Source organism: Macrobrachium rosenbergii, chromosome 14, assembly GCF_040412425.1.
Source record: "Macrobrachium rosenbergii isolate ZJJX-2024 chromosome 14, ASM4041242v1, whole genome shotgun sequence".
Taxonomy (NCBI): Eukaryota; Metazoa; Arthropoda; class Malacostraca; order Decapoda; family Palaemonidae; genus Macrobrachium; species Macrobrachium rosenbergii.
The window spans coordinates 40582271-40604673 of NC_089754.1; the positions used below are offsets into that span (position 1 = coordinate 40582271).

The 22403-nt window shown below is 37.5% G+C and overlaps 2 protein-coding genes across 5 annotated transcripts in view; one reads left to right on the plus strand and one right to left on the minus strand.

The window, feature by feature from the left end:
* LOC136846005 (substance-K receptor-like) overlaps window positions 1-22403 on the minus strand; it is a 289880-nt gene that overhangs the window by 158617 nt on the left and 108860 nt on the right. For both annotated transcript variants that reach the window (XM_067116593.1, XM_067116595.1), the window contains exon 3: window positions 7545-7692. The gene's annotated coding sequence lies outside the window, so the exon portion shown is untranslated. The remainder of the gene's footprint in view (window positions 1-7544; window positions 7693-22403) is intronic.
* LOC136846001 (serine/arginine repetitive matrix protein 1) overlaps window positions 1-22403 on the plus strand; it is a 166528-nt gene that overhangs the window by 128506 nt on the left and 15619 nt on the right. For all 3 annotated transcript variants that reach the window (XM_067116585.1, XM_067116586.1, XM_067116587.1), the window contains exon 2: window positions 17294-21069. In XM_067116585.1, the coding sequence (XP_066972686.1) occupies window positions 17429-21069 (3641 nt within the window). In that variant the 5' untranslated portion in view covers window positions 17294-17428. The remainder of the gene's footprint in view (window positions 1-17293; window positions 21070-22403) is intronic.

Here is a 22403-nt window from a genome sequence, read left to right on the forward strand (position 1 = left end):
TATTTATATATATATATATATATGTATATATGTGTGTGTGTATATATACATATATACATATCATACCATACTTCTTGCCTTTTCACCTAAGAAAGGTGGCTTCGGGAGGTCTCAGTTAGCTAAAAATATTCCCCAAGATGGTCTTAGCAATCGATATCGCTCCAACAAGAAAACTTTTCCTTTCCCAATTTGGCTTGCATGTCACCTCTTTTCACACAAACGACCATTCACGGAAAACAGTAACTTCTTACTTGATATCTACAGTTTGAATCACATTGGTTAAAGGGTAAAAGAAATCCTGACCGTAAACGTTAGAAGTACAGTAGACATAAACTACAGAGAATGAGGACAGGCAATGTTCCAAACAGCAACTGGTCGTCGGGGGTATTTGCAAACTAATAATGGTTCGTTAAATGGTAACAAATATGATTCATAGTTACATCTCGAATGATTCTCCCTTATCTTCCGCCCCAACTTTTGCTGCTGATCCTCAAACACTTTTATGATATAATATACGAAAATTTCCGTGTTTTACTGACCGAAAATTCCTTTGATTTCTAAATGAAAAGCAGATGTTAGGCAACCATTAATTTGACAGATGCAAGACCGCCGATATGCTGATGAGGCTTTTTAGTGCGCTTGTTAATATTGTACCTCATTAGATATGGACTACAAAGATGAACTGACAAATAAGTACAACAGAGATTTTTTTTAATCATAGGTGTTTATGGGGTATAATTCATAGCCAGTACTAATAAGAAGAGATTATGAGATCACTATTTTTCCTAAGTGATGGAATTAGCGTATCTTTTTCCTATAATTAATTTCTCTCCTTTCCTTTTTTTAGACATTTCAAAGCCATGAAAAATGTATTACCCAATTTCTGTTCAAGGCTGAAAATGACTTTTTTCACTCTGAATCTTCAGGATTGTTGAGAAAGATAAACTTCTAACTTGTATGTGACTTTGAGGTACTTTTGGCTCTTTAATAATATTTACTTTCCAAGTAGCTGCTCGGTTTTATTCTTTCAGTGTATATTTAAGTACTTATGCAAAGCCCTGCGTTGATGGCGCTTTTAAGTAAGATAAAATGTTTTGTAGAAAAATCACGATAACTTTAAATGCTACTCCTCCTACTTTATATATGTTCATATGACGACAGCCAAGTTTACTGTTGGCCCCCTCTCTCTCTCTCTCTCTCTCTCTCTCTCTCTCTCTCTCTCTCTCTCTCTCTCTCTCTCTCTCTCTCTCTCATTTCTTCTCTTTCTTGGGAGGAAAGCGGGAAAGCAATCTTTTTATTCTCGGAATACTCGGAAAATAGTTTAAGAAAAGCGATAAAATTTCCAATAATATGTGGAAAGTTTGCTCATGCATGACGCTCTGTTTATAAAGTGAATGTGAAACTTCAAAGGAAAATGAGGTATTACATTATTTTTATTGCTATTATGGACAAACTTTTAGAGAACATTAACTTACTGCGCCTTCCACAAAATGCAATACCTATTTGTCATGAAAGGTAAACACTGCTAAAACAACAAAAAAGAAGAATGAAGTCCGATATGAAAAAGAACCTGCACTCACTCCCAAGGATACGTCCTCTACTAAAAAAAAGAAAGAAAGAAAAAAAAACCTTGGGGAACCTTCTTTTACGGTAAACCGAACAGTTAATAAGGACTGACAGAGTCGTAAAACCATCCCTGATCTATAAAAAGGCCGTTTCCTGGAGGGAAGTGGACGAAAAAATCACCAGGAGCCATTCAGAATGCAGAGACCATCATCGTCTGACGAATAGCTTGGGCGAAATGTTGTTTGTTCCTTGGCTTCGATAGCGGCCTCTTACTTTATAGGACATGCGAGTAATCCTTGCAACGGCACCTCTTCCTGGATCTTGCTTCAATTTTACATTTAGCTTTTATCTCTGTAATATGCATATATATATATATACATATATGTGTGTGTGTGTGTGTATACTTACATATATATGTATATATTCACACACACATATATATATATATGCATACAGATATTCTCTCCTCCACCCTCTTTACTACCCACCGCCGCTGATTAACGACAAAGTATCTAATTCACAGCCTTTGCCAGCTGACACATAATGGAATTTGGCAGAATGTACCTAAATTGTTTGTCTCTTTAGAAAGCGAACCCTTGGTCCTTTCGGTGTTTAGGCGAACGTCCTAACCACTACACCAACAGTACCCATTCATATATATATATATATATATATATATATATATATATATATATATATATATATATATATATATATATATATATATATATACACACACACATATATATATATATATATATATATATATATATGTGTATATATATATATATATATATGTGTATATATGTGTGTGTGTGTGTACAGTATATACAGTATATATAATTATGATGATATCAGCTTCCTCTATCTAGTATCTCAATAAATAGTAAGATTAAGGAAACATTCCTCAAATGAAGAACAATAGCCTCAAAATAATCAACTCTGTAAATTCAGTTTTTACACAAAAATTGTCTTCAAGAGAACTTGTGCCCAAACACACACACGCACATATATATGTCTGCATTTCATGGGAAGTGGATAATGCATTTTGTTATTTAGTTTATAATTACAGAACACGTTGACAGACAAATGCCTACATGCGGATCTGTGACTCATGCCTGTTTTGTTTGAAAGGATAATTCTATTTGTATTTTATTTACTAATAAACATTTCCCTAAAAAATACACCAAATTTCAGTTTCAGTTTTGATGTTGTTTTTAATCAATTCTGAACTGAATTCTGTGAACTATGTAAATTTAGCGACTTCAGTTTACAATAGTCGAATTAAATTTATGGCCAATTTTTGGGAGTAATTTATATTAGCAATTTTATAGCTGACGTTAGGGAGAAACTTTTATAGGTACAGTTATAGCCGACTTCAGTGTCAAATATGGATAATAAGTAAGTCTACTATAGTGAAAGTCTTCTGATTAGTAAATCTTTAACCAATTCAAGACAGACTCTTTTTTTTTTTTTTAAATAGTGTCAAACTAGTAAATATAAAGCCAACTTCAGCGTAAAATGAGTATGATGAGGAAAAGAAGGTCGTTGTCTAATATCACAAAATTATATACATAACTATATAGAGAGGATTTGCCAATTTTCAGGCCCGAATGAAGCAACAGGAGAGCATAAAAATTTTCGTTTGGATTTTGGTATGTCTGTCTTTGCTGACGAAGACCCAATCAGAACTAGAGTTCCTGCCCACCGACAACCCTTTGTTGATTGAAGCCTCGGAGCAATGGCCTGTGCAATCCGTCATTTCAACATTTGGTCTGTGTTTGCTGTTTGTGAGGGCGGCAATAGGCACTAGATGCGGAAGCACCAAAATTCTAATTACAAGAGCGGCTGAGCAGGTGATGGAAATGTTTTTCAGAGAATAAAAGGGAAGCATTATGCCGAACAAAAGACTTTTCGGTAATGTAAAAATAAATCATTACCCCAAAACTAAAGTCTTAGCCAAAAATTGAAAAGAAAACTTTATCTAAACTGCAAGCTTTTTATTAATTAAAAGGAAATTTTTCTAAACAACTGTATCGCGAAGAATTTGAATTAAAGCTAAAAAATTACGTTAACTCAAGAAGCATACAGAGCATCTTTTATGTTCAAAAAGTGAATTTCACTTTTTGCAACAGATCATTCCATTGAAGAATACTTGACGTTATTCATCATGGTTGCTCTTAGAGCAAGAGCCCGTGTTGGCATAAGGGCAGCTTAATTTGAACACCAGCACTAGCCATGAAAAAATAAATATAAATCATTTTCCACCAACCTTGCACACCGCGCAGTACCCGCAGCGTTAATAATAAGCTTGAGAATTATGTATGCATAAAGGTAAATATACCGGAAAGGACTCGACGTATACAGCGAAAGATATACCGATAAATCATTGTATTTTCTGTACATTTCCTATCTTACCATTCCTTTCATCTGTTGCTTCGTCTCCTGTACCTTAGCTTTGCCTAAACTTTATGATCCCAAGTTTCATATTCTTTATTATTATTATTATTATTATTATTATTATTATTATTAAATTATTTTCGAGAGCTGGTGTACTCGGGATGAGAGCTCCGATGGATCTTTTGACAAGAGAGCGATCAGCTTTAACTGTATTCAACTAAAGTCTCAAAAACCTTCCGTGTTGTGAGAATAAAAGAAAGTCGTGGTAGATGTTAAAGATGAATACGTTAAGCTCCTAACATGGGGCAGGAGGTAGTGGTGGGGTGGGGGGTTAGGGGAAAACTGTAAAAGAGGGGGAACTTTGCCAGCAGTAGTCATTAAGTTTGCATTGCGACTCCATAAAAGAAATACGTTTTCTATGAACGGGCGTTTTCACGCCACACTAACCTAATTTGAGCGCGTAGGCTAGACTGCTCAACAGACTTAAAAGGACAGAAAGTTGTTCTTATTTTGGATTACTCAGCAAAGGTAAGAGGACTTAGCAGAGTTCTCATTTTAAACCACTGGGTAAACTTAGAAGTGTTCCATGGTCTACTTCTCTGACAGTACGCATGGAAGTGCATACAGATTAAATGTTATATAATAACAGATTAAAAAAGTGCACATCATTACTGGCCTGACTATTTTGGCCTGTTTATGAGCTCCGATAATTTATTTAGGGTGGAATTACTCATGCAGCAAATTATTTTTTTGTGTTAAGGTCAGAGCGATTGCCTCATTTTGCTGAGTGCTTTTTCGCTTTCTAATGCAATGTTATCGCTGATTGGTTTTAATTTACTTTCGCAAAGCTATTTATAATCTAATATCAACATAATGGCAGTTGATAATATTCTAAGTATGATAACAATAAATGATGGGAATCAACTTCCTCATGAGTGGATCAATAAACAATACAAAACCTAACTATTTACCTCTTTATTATTAATGCCGCTTTCCTTTGGGTGGTATTGTTAGTGTCAAATTTATTTTTTTTTATATATGGCTTTCATTCACCTTTCTTATCTAATCAACCTTTTCTACATAAATGATCAAGTATAACTGAAACTAGAACGACTCAAAACATCATATTTACAGTCACGTGCATATGAGGTTTACCTTCTATTCCAAGTTAAGATAAAAGGCCACGCCCACTTGCAGCAGAGTTGCCAAATTTCGTTTCGGTGAAAGATCCATAACTCTGTCATGAAAATTTTTTGGCAAAGGTCATGTTCAATGTGCATGGATGTGTTCTTGCCTTTCATTAAGCATATTTAATTCCGAGGTATCTTTATATCTAACTCTATCTTTTGCTTTCTCAGTATTTTAGAATTTTCCTGTCTTCTCTCTAATCGCGTTAATTACGAGTCCATTAGGTCTCATCATCAATCATTCATTCTTCGCTCCTCTGGAAAATCTCCTCTTAAAACTTTGAAGGCTAACCTCCCATAAACTTGCCCCTTGGAGAGAAGAGGTTTTACCTTAATATTCCACTCTGCATGATTTATTCGAAGGATATCTGTTACTTCATTTTAAGGAAAGGTGACGGCAATATTTTCTCTTAAGCAGTGATCCTCTGAATGGATTATCGAACAGCCATTCTTTACAAGAATCATTTTATATATTTTATAATGGACCAAGTTCCAAGTTCTTAGTACAAACCTCCATTTTAGCATTTCGTATTAGAACTTCACGAAAGAGACAACATTCGCTTTAATAGCAACGACCAAATGAAAATTTAAATCCTTGCCGGTACGCTCTTTTAACAAATGAAATGACTTGGCCATGCAATTTAAATGCTTCGATAATAGTTGCTCACTTATTTTTACATGAAAAAGGATAAGCTTTCCTTGGAATATTGGAATACTGGAAACTGGTGAAATAATTTGTTGGAAAATATGCAATTCACGAGGCACTGTGAGGCTCTTCTCCATTTATTAAACGGGGAAGTGAGGATATATGAAAGTGTCATAAAAACATGTCATAACTTAATTGCTGAATGTGGAAGGCTGCAGAAAATATGTACAAAACAGAAATTAAAAATAAAATTACCTTTAAAACGAATTCTCACAAAGATGAGAACATGAGATGTAGTTTATAAACTGTTCATCAACGTCGGTGAACGTAACTGCTATGTTACAATTTATGTATGTAACTCATCATATGAATGATGAATGATGGTGAATGTGTGTGTGTGTGTGTGTGTGTGTAATGTATAATTAGTGCTAAACCTATGAAAATTTCAAATCGTATCTAATTCATGGCACAGTAAACAAAAACAGCAACACTGTTCTCAGGGCATTTTATGGTGCAAGCAAAATTTGGAAGAACTATACACAGGCAGAGAGAGAGAGAGAGAGAGAGAGAGAGAGAGAGAGAGAGAGAGAGAGAGAGAGAGAGAGAAATATCTTCAATACAACCCAGACATTTTTATTATATGGCTCTATATTAAATGACGAATTCGAATTCAGGATGCCTTTGATCGTGTAGACACTGAAAAGGGAAGTGATGAAAGCGCTATTGTTTTTCTTCATGATAGGAGACGAAAAGAAAGAGGAGGTTTTTTCTTTTAAATTATGAATAGACGAGAAAAAGTCCTATTGAGAACAACTTTACTGTATCGAAAGAAAACTATTGTAAAACGTTCCTAGTTTCACCCACGTTTCCCCTGAATAAACCCCCTACTCTTTTTTCTTCTTTTTCTTTCGTTCTTCTTCGTTTTCCTCGGCTTTGGTTCGGAAAAAAAAAAAATAAACTTTCACCACCCGCCTGTTTGCCAACAGCCTGACGCGCTGATTACGGCTGCCCGAACCGAAGAGATATATCGTCCTTTAAATGGCTTTTTCTGCCGCAACCCGACGCTTCCTTCCGTCCGGCAGCCGGCACTCGGCTCACTTCACTCTTGCTCTCTCTCTCTCTCTCTCTCTCTCTCTCTCTCTCTCTCTCTCTCTCTCGTGGGTTTCTGGTCTTACTGTGATCCAGTAACCACTCACACCAGAGCTCTACAGTCTCATGCAAGTTCCAGACCTACACTCACTCATTCCGGTTGCCTTGGTGCCTCGTTGTTACCCAGTGCGGATCTAACTAGAATTCTGAGGTCAATAACGATTGTAGTTTTTTCACCTGACATGGAACCCGACAGAAATGGAACTCAACGACGGTTGATTGACTGATTGAATGATTTGGTATCACCAATTAGCGTGACAAGCGCCATGGCCAATGACGATGGCTCCATGATGGATAATGTGATTATAGCTATTAACTGTGGAAAAGAATTGTGCATCCACAAATGTCATCCGCCAGTCCATTAATGACAAGGATTTGAAAGGTGAAATTCAAAGCCATCACTAATAACTACTGAGCCTAATTGCAAAAATCAAAAGGAGAGAGGCGAACTAGCTGTATAAAAACAGAAAAATAAGCAAGATAATGATAAAAAATGAAATACAAATGGGGTCAGGCAAGGGTGGCTTGCCAAATACAGGTACATGTATTAACCTAATCATCCCTTATCTAATCTAAACTAAAACACCACTACCTACTTGGGGCTGTCGATGTAGATCCGGGCCGTTTTAGCAATCCAGTGCTTCTCTGAGTTGTAATCGTTGTTTCATGCTATAGAGAGAGATAGAGATGTCATGCTTAACGCCTCTGTGGCCTGGAACCTTCGTGATCGTGATCCAGAATAATCTGTAATATCGGAGCATATTAATATTTCAAGGACAGCTCGAGGAACACATTCTGTATATCTTTATAAACATGATTTTACGTATGTGAAATTCTGGTTTTGTAGGAAACAGAAACTTTTATCGAAAGTTAGAGTTTTTCTACTTGAAAACCGCGGTTCCCAATGAAATCCCATTGCTGTTAAATGTAGCGCAGATTAACATGGAAATAGGCATTTATTACCATTCACACGTGAATGCGAATGGCCTCTTCAAAATTCAAAGGACCGTGCAGTGACAATTATTTCTTATTGAATCATAACACTCGAACGCTGTGCCAATTCAGTCTTTAAAGAAAAGAAAAGTTCAGATAGAAATGCATAGAAATTTCAAATCCCATATTCAAAGACTGAACAAAAATAATTTCAAATTTACTCCAGCTTTATTTGAACAATACAATTGCTATCGGCATTTGGATATTTGACAGTTTTAAAACGTGGTTTTAGTGCAATAAGTTCCCATGGATTTGAATTGATTTTTAGAATATATATATATATATATATATATATATATATATATATATATATATATATATATATATATATATATAGTATGTATATTTGTATATATGCGTATATATATACATATATATAAGTATGCATACATATGTACGGAATGTATATATACATAAACATAACCATACATGTATATATATATGTATTATATATACATATACTTTTATATATAAGGAAACGGACATCCGGGAAGCGTCCTCGAAAGCTAGTAATCGCTGCAGGACTTGTTAAAGGCGACCTATTGAACCAAGGCTATCCTGTGCAGTACCGGGAGTACGAGGAACCGGCTTTCCTCTGTAAAATGGGAAAGGAAAGATCAAGCACAAGCTGACCTCAACACTAAATGGGCAAGTCGCTGGCTTACCTCCCGTCGTGACCTTTAACAACCAAGTATTGCTCCCGTGAAAATTTTATCATGGGTGCTAGGGGCCCGGAGAACTATCGCCACCCTCCTCTTCAATACCATTTTTTTTCTTTTGTAAGTTTACTTAGCTGCCACTGTACCTTGGAAAACTTAACCCATAAGAAATGGACCTTTGTACCTTAGTAACCGTCGTTTGCCTACAGGGAGGGTCCTATGACTGGTGGCGGGCCTCCGCCCTTTTAGCTCTTTTCCTGTTTGCCTACCTGCCATAATACACAGGAAACTTTCACTCATGGGATATAATGTTTTCCTAGTCTACCTGTCGTAATACCCTTGGAAAATCTTTTATATAGTCGACCATTAACTAAAATAACCATTCTGGAGTTAACTGTCACCTGTGAATTATATCGACCAATTTGGTATAGCAATTCATTCAAGCTATATGCATTAATTTGTAATGGCGTTATTCGACACGCGACTGCTCATCCAAAAGCTCGATATTTCATCGTATTTACTCAAGGACGACGCTAATGGCTTCATGCGAGAGTTATCAGTACGCAAATATAATTCAAGAACGATTATAAGAAAGTACTCCTACTTTTAAGGGCATCTAGCAGACTTAAAGCACTGCAGTCGTAAAAAGAAAAGATTGATTTATCTTACTGAGCCAAGGATACCAGATGAAGGCTGGAAGTCTTAAAATTTGTGTGTATATATATATATATATATATATATATATATATATATATATATATATATATATATATATATATATATATATATATATATATAAATATATATAATATATATATATAAAGAAACTGAATCGTGTAATCCAGTTCATGGCATGGCCTCCGAGAGGTCGGGACATCTGTCAAAAAGTTCTGCTGTCAAAAATGAAAGGTTTGCTCATGTCTCTCTTGCCAAGAACAAAGTTCTTGTTTGAGTTAAAAAAAAATATATATATTGTATTGTTATTGTTTTTATTCTCTTGGTCATTAACGGTCGGGAGCCAATGTTTTAATCTCTTGATCCTTGGACCTTTATCATTCTGAAGCTATGATAATATTCTTTTTGATATGAAAAGTATCCATTTATAAAACATGTTTTCAAACTTACCATTATATCATAAGTAATTACCAACTTTGTAGGTTCTTCTAATCTAAAATTCATATTACTAAAAATAAATATGTTCTAATAACTGTAATTCATAGCCGTTTATGATTTTTATACTATTTTCTTTAGAGGAGCCACTTTCATTCAAGTGGTATCATTAAGTACAATAGAAACAACTGATCTTACCTGTTAATGAACCTGACCCAAACAGAAAATTAATTTGAGGGTATGAAGTGAAATGGAGTAAATTTTAAACAAAAAACTTTTTCGACATTTTAATGATGATCCACTTCTAGATATAGTATGTTTATCTTAGACGTCAAAAAAATTAATGAAAGAAAAATAATTGGTCAGAAAGTCACACCAGATTTCCTCCCAAAAGTTCAATCAAGGTCCAGGGATTAATCTCCAGACCGTGAGTTCAATCTAAAGATTAACGTTTGACCGAGGGACGGACGCTGAGTTTCGCAGATGATCCATCTGAACGGAAAACAGCTTGCGTCTGTGGAAGTCACTCCAGTTCGGGGAACTTATGTTTATATTTTTCCAAGAGAGTCTGCTTTACTTAATCTACAGCAATTAGGAATGGAGGCGAGCCAGACAGCTTTAGAAAAGGATTATTCTAATAGATTTGTAATTTATCTATCTAATCCTATCTAAATTGCCATATGGTATATAAAAAAAAAAACACAAATCAACATGGGAACTTCCTAAAATTACTAGGCATACATTCCCCTCTGACTAATGTCTCTTGCTGTACACGAGTGATATTGGTGGAGCATTTGGAGTGTCATCCTTTGCTATAAGACTTTTTATTTTATTTTTTTTTTCGTGAGATGTGGATCCTTTGAACTTCACCTTGTATTGATTTCGATTACGTTGAGGGTGTGACATAGGCAGCGCGGGGGTGGGTGGGGGAAGGGGGATGTCAATGGGGGACGGTATGAAGTTCTCTGTTAACAGAAAACGGTACATTTGGTAACTCAACCATTCTGAAATCTTCCTCCACCCACCCACCCCACTGTGTCTCTCTCCCTACACACACACACACACACACACACACACACACACACACACGCATTGCAATTACCACAGCAGGCTTTAGTTGTGTACCACCCATGAACGTATTTCCGTGCTCAACGAGAGAGAGAGAGAGAGAGAGAGAGAGAGAGAGAGAGAGAGAGAGAGAGAGAGGGGGGGAGAGGTTATGTGCGCTTAGCCTTTGCGGTGTGATACTTCATTCATTCTAATCATCATTGTTAAGCCGCACTTCGCATCTTATATTTAGGCTCATTTCACTGACGATTGTTTTGACAAAAGCAAACAAAAATGTGTTCTTTTAATCAAATGTTTTGTGTTTTAGTATAACCGATGAAGGAAAGAAAACAATTAAATCCTTTGCTATGTTGTTCCATATAAGTTTTCCCTTTTATTACTGACCGAAATCAATAAGAGAAATTTTGAGTGACTCGAAAGGTTACGACTTTTTGGGGGAAAAAATAATCATCACCGCCAACTACATCTGAAAGAATTTCATGAACTTCATCGTTATTTTGCAATTCTTTGTAATAGTGATGATCCATCTGGTAACAACTACGTCACTTTGGGAAATGGTACCAGATCACTTTATTCATTGCGCTTCTCTTCCTTTCATCTCGGTCTACATCGGTGCCCGAAAACGGAGTGGCAAAAGTTGGCTTTTGAATGTTTCATTCCTTCAGCGGTTTCCTGAATTTCCAATATGATGCTTTCACCGAACTCTGACTATTTCCCTTCAAATTGAAGATTTTATTTTATTTTATTTTATTTTAACTTTTTTTAAGCTCTGCCATTCGGCTGTCTGATGCAAGATTTTATCACCGGGAACTCCATGCTCGCTGTTCCATAGTACAGCTTTTGCAGATGAACTCTTCGTGATTCATTTCGTTGGAATTTGTTGTCAAATAATCAGGCGTGTTTGTGTTCATCTGTCAAATACTGACAGTCTTTCCTTCATCCTCAAATCTTCTTAGCATCAATATCATTTCGTAAAACTCTTCCTTCGTTATTTTTCTCGGTTATCTCTTCGCATTATTTCATACATTCGTACTTCAGTTATTTTTCCTCTACCATCGGCAATGTGGTACTCCTTTCGTCTTTATCCCGTGGAGCTTTTTGTTTTTATGCACCCGTACATAGTAATTGTACACAAAAGTGCCTATATCTTACCTTCAAAGTTTTCTACAATTGTCATTGTCCATGACATATTGTGGTACCTACATCATACCCGCAATGACCTCTGCCCATGTTATAGTCCGGTCATCGTATCTGAATAGGATTCTATCCACGAGACAGTACTAACATCATAGCTACATTAGACTCCACCTGTGACACAGTACCTACATCTGTAATAATAGCCTGTCTGTGAAATCGTATTTGCACATTTCTATGCTGGTCTATGGCTATAGTGATGAATAAGCTAGTTTAGTGTGTGAGAATTTACAGGGCAGAGACTTGGATAAGATTCACTTCCTCTGTCGAAATCGATAATCCTCTTAAGATTTCACAATTAAGTGACTTCCTTCTTCCTCCTGTTAAGCTATGGAATTCTCTAACTCCTGTTTTTCAGTTCTTTTAAAAATTCAGTCGTGACCAGAGAGAGAGAGAGAGAGAGAGAGAGAGAGAGAGAGAGAGAGAGAGAGAGAGAGAGAGAGAGAGAGAGAGAATACTGGGTTAAAAGGCAGAGTTGGAATTTACTAGTAATTTCCCGTTTTGGAAGAGAGGGTACTTGGTTAAAAGCCAAATAATTAATTTAATTACCCAGTCAGTATATCACATGAGAAGAGAGAGAGAGAGAGAGAGAGAGAGAGAGAGAGAGAGAGAGAGAGAGAGAGAGAGAGGTATCACGTTAAATGGCAAAAATCCGGAATTTATCAGCTGTTCAATACTTGACGAGATACCAACAAACAGACAGACAGGATTGGCGTAGTTCCATCAATCCATTGATTTACCATTTTGAGTTAAGCTTAGTAAGCATAAATAACACTGGAGACAGGGATGCCAGTTTGTTCAAATGTTGCATTGTAATGCTAACTTCAGATCTTTCCAAATTCCGGAAGTTCAAGTCATGAGAGAAAAATCTCAACCAGAGGCTTTTCAGCATTTATAAATAAATAAATAAAATAAACGGAAGAGAACGTCTATTCCTGGGAGGCTTTTATATATGAAACTGACCCCCCTGGATTGCTTGTTTTGCGCGTCTTCGTCTGACGCATGCGTCTTGGAGCGTTGTGTAGGAAATTCAGCCATTTTTAAGAAATTCGAACCACTCGAATGCACAACGCCTTTCACTTCTGTACCAAATTTAGGTTTGAACTGCACCAGGGAAGCGAGGTTCTTCACTTATTTCATCGTCGGATTCCAAGCTTTCAGAGAGGAGTAGATCCAAAAACTGTAGGGAAATCAAGTAGTTAGAATGTCTTTGAAACACTAATTCAGACAAACACACACACATTCATATATATATATATATATATATATATATATATATATATATATATATATATATATATATATATATATATACATATATATATATATACATATATGTATATAATGTATATACACATACATACATGAATGTATACATGAACATACATATACAGTAAATATATATATATTGTATCATATATATATATATCGTGTGTATATATATATATATATATATATATATATATATATATATATATACTGTCTATATATATAATGTTCTTACTAAATGTTGATGTATTTTTGGTGTATATCTGTTCAGTACAAAACTTTCCTAATTTCCCATTTATATTTGTATCCTTAGGGCTAAAACTCCGAAGGACAAGATAAAAATTGTAGCAACTGATCCTCTGTTCCATTGATTTATATGTGTATCAATCTATCTATCTATCTATATAATTATACATAATACATACACACATATGTATATATATGATAAAAAATATATATATATATAATATATATATATATATAGAGAGAGAGAGAGAGAGAGAGAGAGAGAGAGAGAGAGAGAGAGAGAGAGAGAGAGAATGTGCTGCACGACGTAAATGTAAAACTAATTTTACCCTCACCGCTAGACATAATCATACTTCAAGCTCCCCTGTGATGAACCAAGACGACATACTTATATATACATTTTCGCATTTCCCAAGACATCAGATTTTGCTTGTCTTTACTCCTTCATCAATTTCCCTTTGACCTTTTTCAAACATTAAAAAGCCTTCATCACTAAGGTCATGACATTTCAGCATTTCCTTTATTTATTATTTCAAGGGCGTTTTACAGAACCCATCCTTAGTAACTCACTAGTTAAGTGATTAACACATTACGTAATAATTATCAATTCACCGCTTTACTGTCTGTCTTAGTGGCTTCCTGACTTCTTAGAATGAGCTTAGAGTTAACGTCCAAGCCTTGTAAAAATTGCGATTGCAACTTGCAACAACCATATCAGTATATACAAGCGGCAACGGTCCGTACATAAGCCCGAATGCTCCGGAATCTATAAGAGCATTAAATGTGGAATTGAGAGCGAAATGACTTCTGTAGACAGCATTGTACGATTAACGAATAGAGAACCCCTTGAAAGCCTACCCCGGCGCTTCATCTCCTGACCATCAGATGCCTGAAAAGAGAGTTGCCCAGACCCAGCAAGACAGGCACAGTTAGAAAGTGTACTTTTAAGAGCCATGCCCCTCATAAGAGTGAGAATAAACTCTCGCCGAAGAGAACGGTGAATAGGGAAATGAGATCCCAGGAGAACAATTGGGAGAGAAAGCGAGGGGCTCTTTTGGACGGCTGTTACTCAAATGGACCATCACTTTCCATGGAGAGAGAGAGAGAGGCTGCACGAGATGAGTACAGAGAAACATAGAGAGAGAAAGAGGACGGCGAGGGGTGAGGGGGGAGGGAGAAAATTTCGCAGACAGAGAGAGAGAGAGAGAGAGAGAGAGAGAGAGAGAGAGAGAGAGAGAGTGTGGCGGGGGTGGAGGTGAGGAATGAGAGTTTGACAGAGGAGGAGAGACATAAAGAAACGGAGAGAAAGTGTGTATAATATAATACAGTCCCAAAGTCACTCGGGCTGCTTCCTTTATAAAAATCAAACCATGCAATGAATATTTTTATACTGTATATATAGAGATGTACAAATATTTAGTAAACTTATGCACTTTATCCTATCTTTAGTTACAGATTTTCAATAACAGAAATGATCAAACTATCCATAGGTTAGAGAAAATTCACGAAGTAAACTGCACATCAAAAACCGAAGAAGAATGTAATTCTAATTTTCCCTTGTCCAAAATAAACAAGACCCTTCAGTTGCCTTTCATCTTTTTAACTGACACACTTGAAAAAAGGTATCCCCTCTAACTTGGCTCCATTAGTGATAAGGTAAAATATAAAATATAAAATCTTCCACTGATTCTGAATCTTTCTATTTATCTTTTTTCTTCCTTTCAGTACAAACAGTCTGGAGTTTTCCTCTGTTGAAACGTACAGTAAAAAACCTGCTTGTTGTTTTGCATCCTGATATACAACAGTAGAGATGAAGCTCCTAATTTTTTTTAAGTAGGTTACCTCCGGAATGATACATATGATGATTTTTTGATATTAGAGTGGAATAGCTCGGCCTGTCCTGGTAAATAAATTTTTATTCGTATTATGATGGCTTTTACTCACAGTTTTGCATTTAAGATCTTAGATTCGAATACTTTCCAGTTTTCAGAGATCACTTTTTGTGTTGTCATTCAAGTAATACAGGTAAGCTTGGCAGAGATTCCTTTCGCATGCTCAAGAGCCATGCTTATGAAATTAGATATCATAATGTTTATAATTTAAAAAGCCAAACTGAATTCGAAACCTTTGCAAATAAATTAAAATCCTAAACTATTAATGTCCATAATACAATGATGAGTTATAACGTGGCCTTTTTTTTAGCTGTATAAAATCAGATACTCTGATAAATGGAAACTAATGCGGTACCCCAAAGCTTACGTGGAGAGCTGTGAGTGTTGGCCCTTTACACCTGAATCATTCATGTGGCATCAGCACAAGCAGAAGCTTTTTGCAACACGTCTAGTCAAAGCAAACCACCACCCAAAAGCGCCCTGAATCTTCCTTGACAAAAGATGATAGAGATTCTTAGCTTCTTACACGCTTTCTCTTGTTGGCCTTGACTTTATCTCACATTTACTCACGTTGCATCCGGAGTTATTGCCACTTTCAGTCCAATTTTTAGCAACATATTGAGCCTTTGTGGAATGAGGAAAACTAAGTTTCAACATCAGTTTGAATAGACTCCCTAAGAGAGATTACTAAGAATTTTAGCCTGGAAAAGAATATCACTAAAGATGCACAATTTTCGTATGGGCAAACTATCCTTTAGTTTTGGTCTTAGCACATCTGATAAGATTCAGTTACTTGCTGTGTGCTTAAGAGGAATTAAGTGAAAATTCTCATGGCAGAGCACAACCACACACTTTTTTCTATTTACTGACTCTTGGTCACTGAATGTCTTTAGTGTTTATACCTTCTCTAATAATGGTGCTCTTGACCGTAATCCAGAACTTTTGATTAGCTCTAGAACCTGCAGACTCCTCACTTTAACATACCTTTTAGAATACTATGATGATTACTTTAAGGATTTTGGTATGGTATTCGTTGATTCCTTTAGTACGGGAGTCATGAAACCCTTCATGTAGAAGAGACCTGTTAGACTTGAATAGACAGACTCGCCATGTGTTTATAGACTGTAGACTGTGGCTAGACACCCCTGATAAGAAGGTTCTTTTCCATGAATGTGTCCTTAGCGTTGCCTTAAAACAGTTGCGCTGTCAGAAGACGGGAAAAAGTCCGACGTTAAAAATATTCAGTTTATTATCATTATTATTATCAATTTAACCAGACCACGGAGCTCAAAATAAGGGGAAAATTTTCATAACTGTGAAAGGACAACTACTTTATTTGGCATTAGTCAGCGCTTAGAAAGTAAAGACAAGATCAAATAAAAGAAGGGATAGGAAGACAGAGAGTCAAATTCACTTTCTTCCTTCGTTGGAAATCTTGTTACTAGTTCAATTTGAATTTTATAGAAGTTGCCAAAAATTATTCTGTTTTATTTGATCAGCATAATAAGTTTTAGAAACTTGATTTTGAATATACAGAATGCTTTTTATTCTTTGCTGAGGTTGCCATCTAAGAAATTACAGCACTGTGTTTTCTTTATGAAGTATAAACAGTAATTTTTGCTGTGTAAACAGATAGTTTCTTATTTTTGTTGTGATTCGAGATTCATAATCGGACAGTTCTCCTTGTTGCCCAGGAATCCTGAATTTTCAACTCTATAACATCCGACTATTTTCTTGTGACAGTGTAACGCTGATATGACTGACACAAAATCCAAACAAAGTAGCTCCTCTGATATGATGTCCATTTTCAGTTCCTATTGAACTTGTCTAATCTTCAATTCTCTGATGTTATTGTAGATTAAAACTCCCCCAAAATCTTGGTATTACAAAACTCATTGCATCTTTTCTTTGCAGGTAAAAGAGAGCCCACAGTCATCAAGGTGAGGCTGTAAAAAAAAGCGGGACGGCCCGCCCGCTGCCAAGACGTGACGCCTGCACCCCTGCACATCACACACACATCCCTAGCCCACCCCCACATTCCTTTTATCAATGGCCACCACAAGTAACCCAAGCAGCTGTGCCACTAGCAGCACCGGCAGCTATGGCATCCCCATACCTGACAGTGCGGACTCTAGCAAACGAAGTCTGTCAGATGCGGGGCGGCAACGGCTGTCTAGCTTCCCGTCCCGGCAGCGGCGGATGGGCCCCGCGCCCCTCGCCTCCTTTGAGGATCTCAGCATGGACAAGACTACGTCAGACTCCAGCCCTGAGGAGCGCAATAATACTTTGCCTGATATTGGCGAAGAGACTTCCACAGCTACTACACCTATCACGCCTGTAGCTAAAACGGAGCTCAGCGTGCCAGCATCCCCAAGGATACGTGTATCAACTGCATCATCGTCTTCACCACACGAAACTGATTCTAAAGAATCAACACCAGAAAAGGATTTGATATCTGGTTATGCAAAATCTGCTTACTGTGAAGACATGGCAGCAGATTTACATTCCAGCACAGAAGAGTTGGATGCAGATGAGGAGGAAAAAAACAGAAAAAGAAGGGAAAGAGCATGTAAGTTAGCAGAGATTGAACGAAGAGAAGAAGCACTACGTGTATCAGAACTTAATAGAAAAGGCTCTTCCTCATCAGTTATTAGTGATGGCCTTCTACCTGTTACTAGTGGTCACTCCAGTAGATTATCTTCGTTAGGTTCCATTGGTTCTCCAAGAAGGTCTCCATCTCCACATCGAATGCTACTAGAAACCTCTTTTTGTGGAAATCGTCCGATACAACAGCCCAGCATCGATTTGGAGGATCCACCAGTTACTACAACAAAAATAATGAATTTCACTATTGATAAGATAGAAAGAGTTAAGTCACCAATGGAAGCAAAGCCTCCAGATATATTCCGTTCATCACCTGCAACTTTGCCAAGAGTAAAGCAAGATGGTATGTCATATGTAGAGGTATCAACTGTAGAAGCAGAAATTTTGCCTGTTAAAACACACACCATAGGTGTCATTAGTGATACAAGGCTGCCAAAAGATAAAGAGGCATTACATACCAGAAAGGAGAAACATGCTGAAGTAAAGGAACTACCCATCACCACTGCCATTTCTCCCTCCTTTACTGAGCAACAATCAACACAACCACCAAAATCTCCCAGACAAAATGATTCTGAACAGCAGCATCGTCAGCCACTTTCATCCCAGTCGTCACCTAGGTCTCCAAGAATGCCAAAAAAAGTACCTGTGCCTCAAGTTCCAGACCTAAAAGACCTCCCAAAAGCTTCACCATCGCCAACAACTACAACACCAGATCACCATGGAACGCGCACTACCTCTACTACCCCATCTGCATCTCCACGAGCATCAAGGAGGCGAAGAACAAGAGATGAGGTGGAAAGTACTTCATCATCACCATCTGTTTCAAGAAAAAGTTCTTTTACAAACCTGTTCCGTAAATCTGATAATGTTATGAGTCCTGTCACTCCAGATTCTCCAGGTTCAAGTGGTCGAAAGAGTCCATTTAGTCAGTTCATTAAGTCAGCTAAGAAAGAATTTAGGTCAAGAAGTCGGTCTCGAAGCCGCAGTAAGAGCAGAGAAAGAGATTTAGATGATGATACTCATGACAGAAGAAGCGTTCTTTCAATTTTCAAACCTAAATCTAAAAAACAGAAAGACTCAGAGAAAAGCAAAGGAAGTGAGAAAGGTTCTGCATCATCTGAAACCAAACTTAATGAGGCCATCACCAATGTAGAATTTACCTTCAATGATGATGGAAAGTACCAGTCTTCAACATTTGGACTGATCAGACAGGAAAGTGAATTGAACCGAGCAATTAAAGAACCACTGAGAGGCACTAGAACACCTGGAAGTGAAAGTGAAACACAGCAGCAACAGACTGAGTCTATGATTCAGTCAAGGGACAGCTCCTATAATGAACTTTCCTCAATCATGAATTCAGCTGAAAATAAAGTTAAAGAAAAAATCCCAGCGGACGAGTCCAAAATAATTGCTGATAATGAAAAGAGACAAACGCTAGAAGATGATGTATTTGATAAGCCTAGTCAGTCTCCGATGCCACAAAGAGTTCAACCTGAGAGTAAAGAAAAGGAACCAGATGTAGATAAAACAGACAAACCTACTTTACCGCCCAAACAGAAAGAACGCACAAGTGATGCTGATGCAGTATCAGAACTTTCAGCACTTGATCCCAATGCTGATGCTGATTCTCGTTCTGAATCAGAGCGAGATTCAGAAATTGATTACCTAAAGACAAAAGAGAAAATCCAGCAAAAGGGACCTGGAGCAATTGAGTCTCCAGAAATTGAAAACAAAGGCCTCGTTTCTCAGGACTCAGCAGAAGAAGGAGAATTACCGTATGTACCCACAAGCTTACCATTTGAGCGACCCCTAGCAGCTCCTATGGTTCCAGTGAAAGAGCGGCACCCTGAAATGCGACATACTCAGTCCATCGATAGACCTCGTAGCACGACACCAATGACTCCAGGTCGCCTAGAAGAGTACAAACAGGTTGCCCCTACTCCTGATTCAGACAGTGACAAAATGATGATTAATATTCCACAGAGTGGTCCAGTCAAAGTGCTGCCTACAAAGAGTCCGAAAAGACAAGCTTCAAAGAGTTGGGAGGATTTTTGCCAAGAAGGTCTAAGAAGCCCAAGACAGTTAAGAAAAGAATATAGAGAAAACAGCTTAAAGAGTCAAGATGATGATGACAAGCCTCCACCTTTGCCTCCTAAATCTCGGTCACCTGCCAGGTCTCCTGTAGCACCACCAGCACCATCAACACCACCAGCACAGACAGGTGTACAAGAACCAGTAGTAAAGTCCTGGATAAACTTTGATGAATTACCAGATGTGGTCCTAAAGCCAGTCCGTCAAATTAAAACTGCCCCCACTAGACATCAGAGCCAGCACAGAAGTCAAGAACAACGAAGACCCCAAAGTGACCAAGATTCTAGGTTTGTACAAGAGGAACAAAAGCTTCAGAAGGAGATAGTGCACTTACATGAGGGTCCTCCAGTTCGGAAACATCCACCTCCATTGTCAGCTACCATCAATCACGATGCTGCTCAAGATTCTGATGGTGGCCAGGCTCATTCAGAAGTTTCAACACCTGACAAAGCTGATAGTTTTGATCATTCCTCTGATAGTGACAAACCAACGAGCCCCTCTTCAAGTGAGGACCTAACAACAGTAAGAGAGAAACTTGAGGAAATAAAAAAGGAGGGCAAAACAGGAGATGATTACGAGAACTCAGACCTTGAAAGACTACTGGCCCCTGTGAATGATTGCATCAATCGTCTGTCCTCTTTATCTTCCGAACCAGGGATGCTGGAACGCAAATCACCCATCCCAGACAACTGGGCTGACTTCTTGCTCCCACCTCAACCTGGAAGAAGGAGTCGGCTGTCTTCTTTGGGCTCAGAAACAGGATCAATCGCTGGCGGCACTGGCCGGTCACCATCGCCATCCTGTATGTTATTAGAGACGTCCTTCTGTGGGTCAGCACCAATAGATGATCCTGCAGCAGCCGAGCCCGATGTCCCCATTGCCGTCGCTAGGAAATTAAGTGGGATATCACTTGGCGACTTTAGTACCTTCACTACCCGGGACCCTCTCCATTCCCCAAACCACCTTCCCTGCCCCGACAGAACCTCTATATTAAGGTAAGGTTTATTAGCTCAACAAAATGAGAGTTACTGTAAATAAGCAGATCAACCTAATTCTTAGCAGCTTGTTTCTACGGCAACAAAAGTAGATAAGGCTGAAGCTTGTAAACCTACTATAGCTATCGCTTTAGATGCTAAATTATCTTCAAAATTCAAAGAACAAAGGCTGTTTCTACCATATTCCTGGTTTAACAACGAAAGCTTCTGAAAATACTAGTATAATTTAAAATCTCGCTGATATATAGATATCAGCTGTTAAAGATGCCCGATAGACAGATCAGTGCTAAGGTTAGCCCTGTCTAGGTAAACTAAAAAATGTTATACCGTGTATTCTTCTGTTCACATATATTCGTACTTGATCTAGCTTTTATTTAATAATATACTATACAAAACGCCACAGATAAATCATAATACAATTACTGAAAAGCAATTTGGCACATTATCAACATTTTCAAGAGGGTACCACGTTTTGCGGGTATTTGTCACCTGACTTTTTCCAAATGTGCTACAGTCAATTTGCAACGTATCCTTTCGTTCGGCGTAGGCCTGTGTAAATAATCTTAGCACTATCAATCCCTCTATCTTAAAAGGTATTAATTAATCAGTAGCTAAGTATCCCCATCGCCTCTAGAATAGCCTTAGGTAAATTTGGATTAACAAAGTAACAACATAAAAGATATCCGTTCGCTTTGATCATACTTACAAAGCGTGATAAGAACAAATCGTAGAAAGCTCCTTTTAAAGTTGATGACGTGAGTCACTTAATTAAAACCTACTAAGGCATGATAATGATGTTATCATGATGAACCTTACCTTAGTTTTCATTGACACAGAAGTCCCTTTTATCTACAATGAACGGGGCCAGGGCAGTGGTCTAAATGTGGTCTTCGTGTGGTGTTTACAATCTCTTGCTTCGCTTATGAATGGAGATACCCTCAACTACTATGACAGCTCATACCTTTGCAACGGCTCTCCCTGCACCCTTCTCGACTAGCTTCGTTTCTCTCTCTTCATCTTGAATCTCATTTTAACTTCTCGCTTTAACTTTCTCTCCCTCTCTGAGCAGACCTACAGTATTTTAATCTCCCCCTCTCTCTCTCTCTGCAGATCTAATTCATGTCCATAACTTAAACCTCGATTACTCGTGTTGTCCTCATAACTCGCAATGTCGTGAATTGTCAGATGTCTGTTTTTTGTGTAGTTGTGTCACAAGAGCTCCCACAAAGCGCTTTTTCTGTGAAACTGTTTGTACGTGTCGTGATTTTCAATGTACGTAACATATGACTGTTATATTCAGACATTAGTTTGATGTTAAAATAAAAATAGTATTT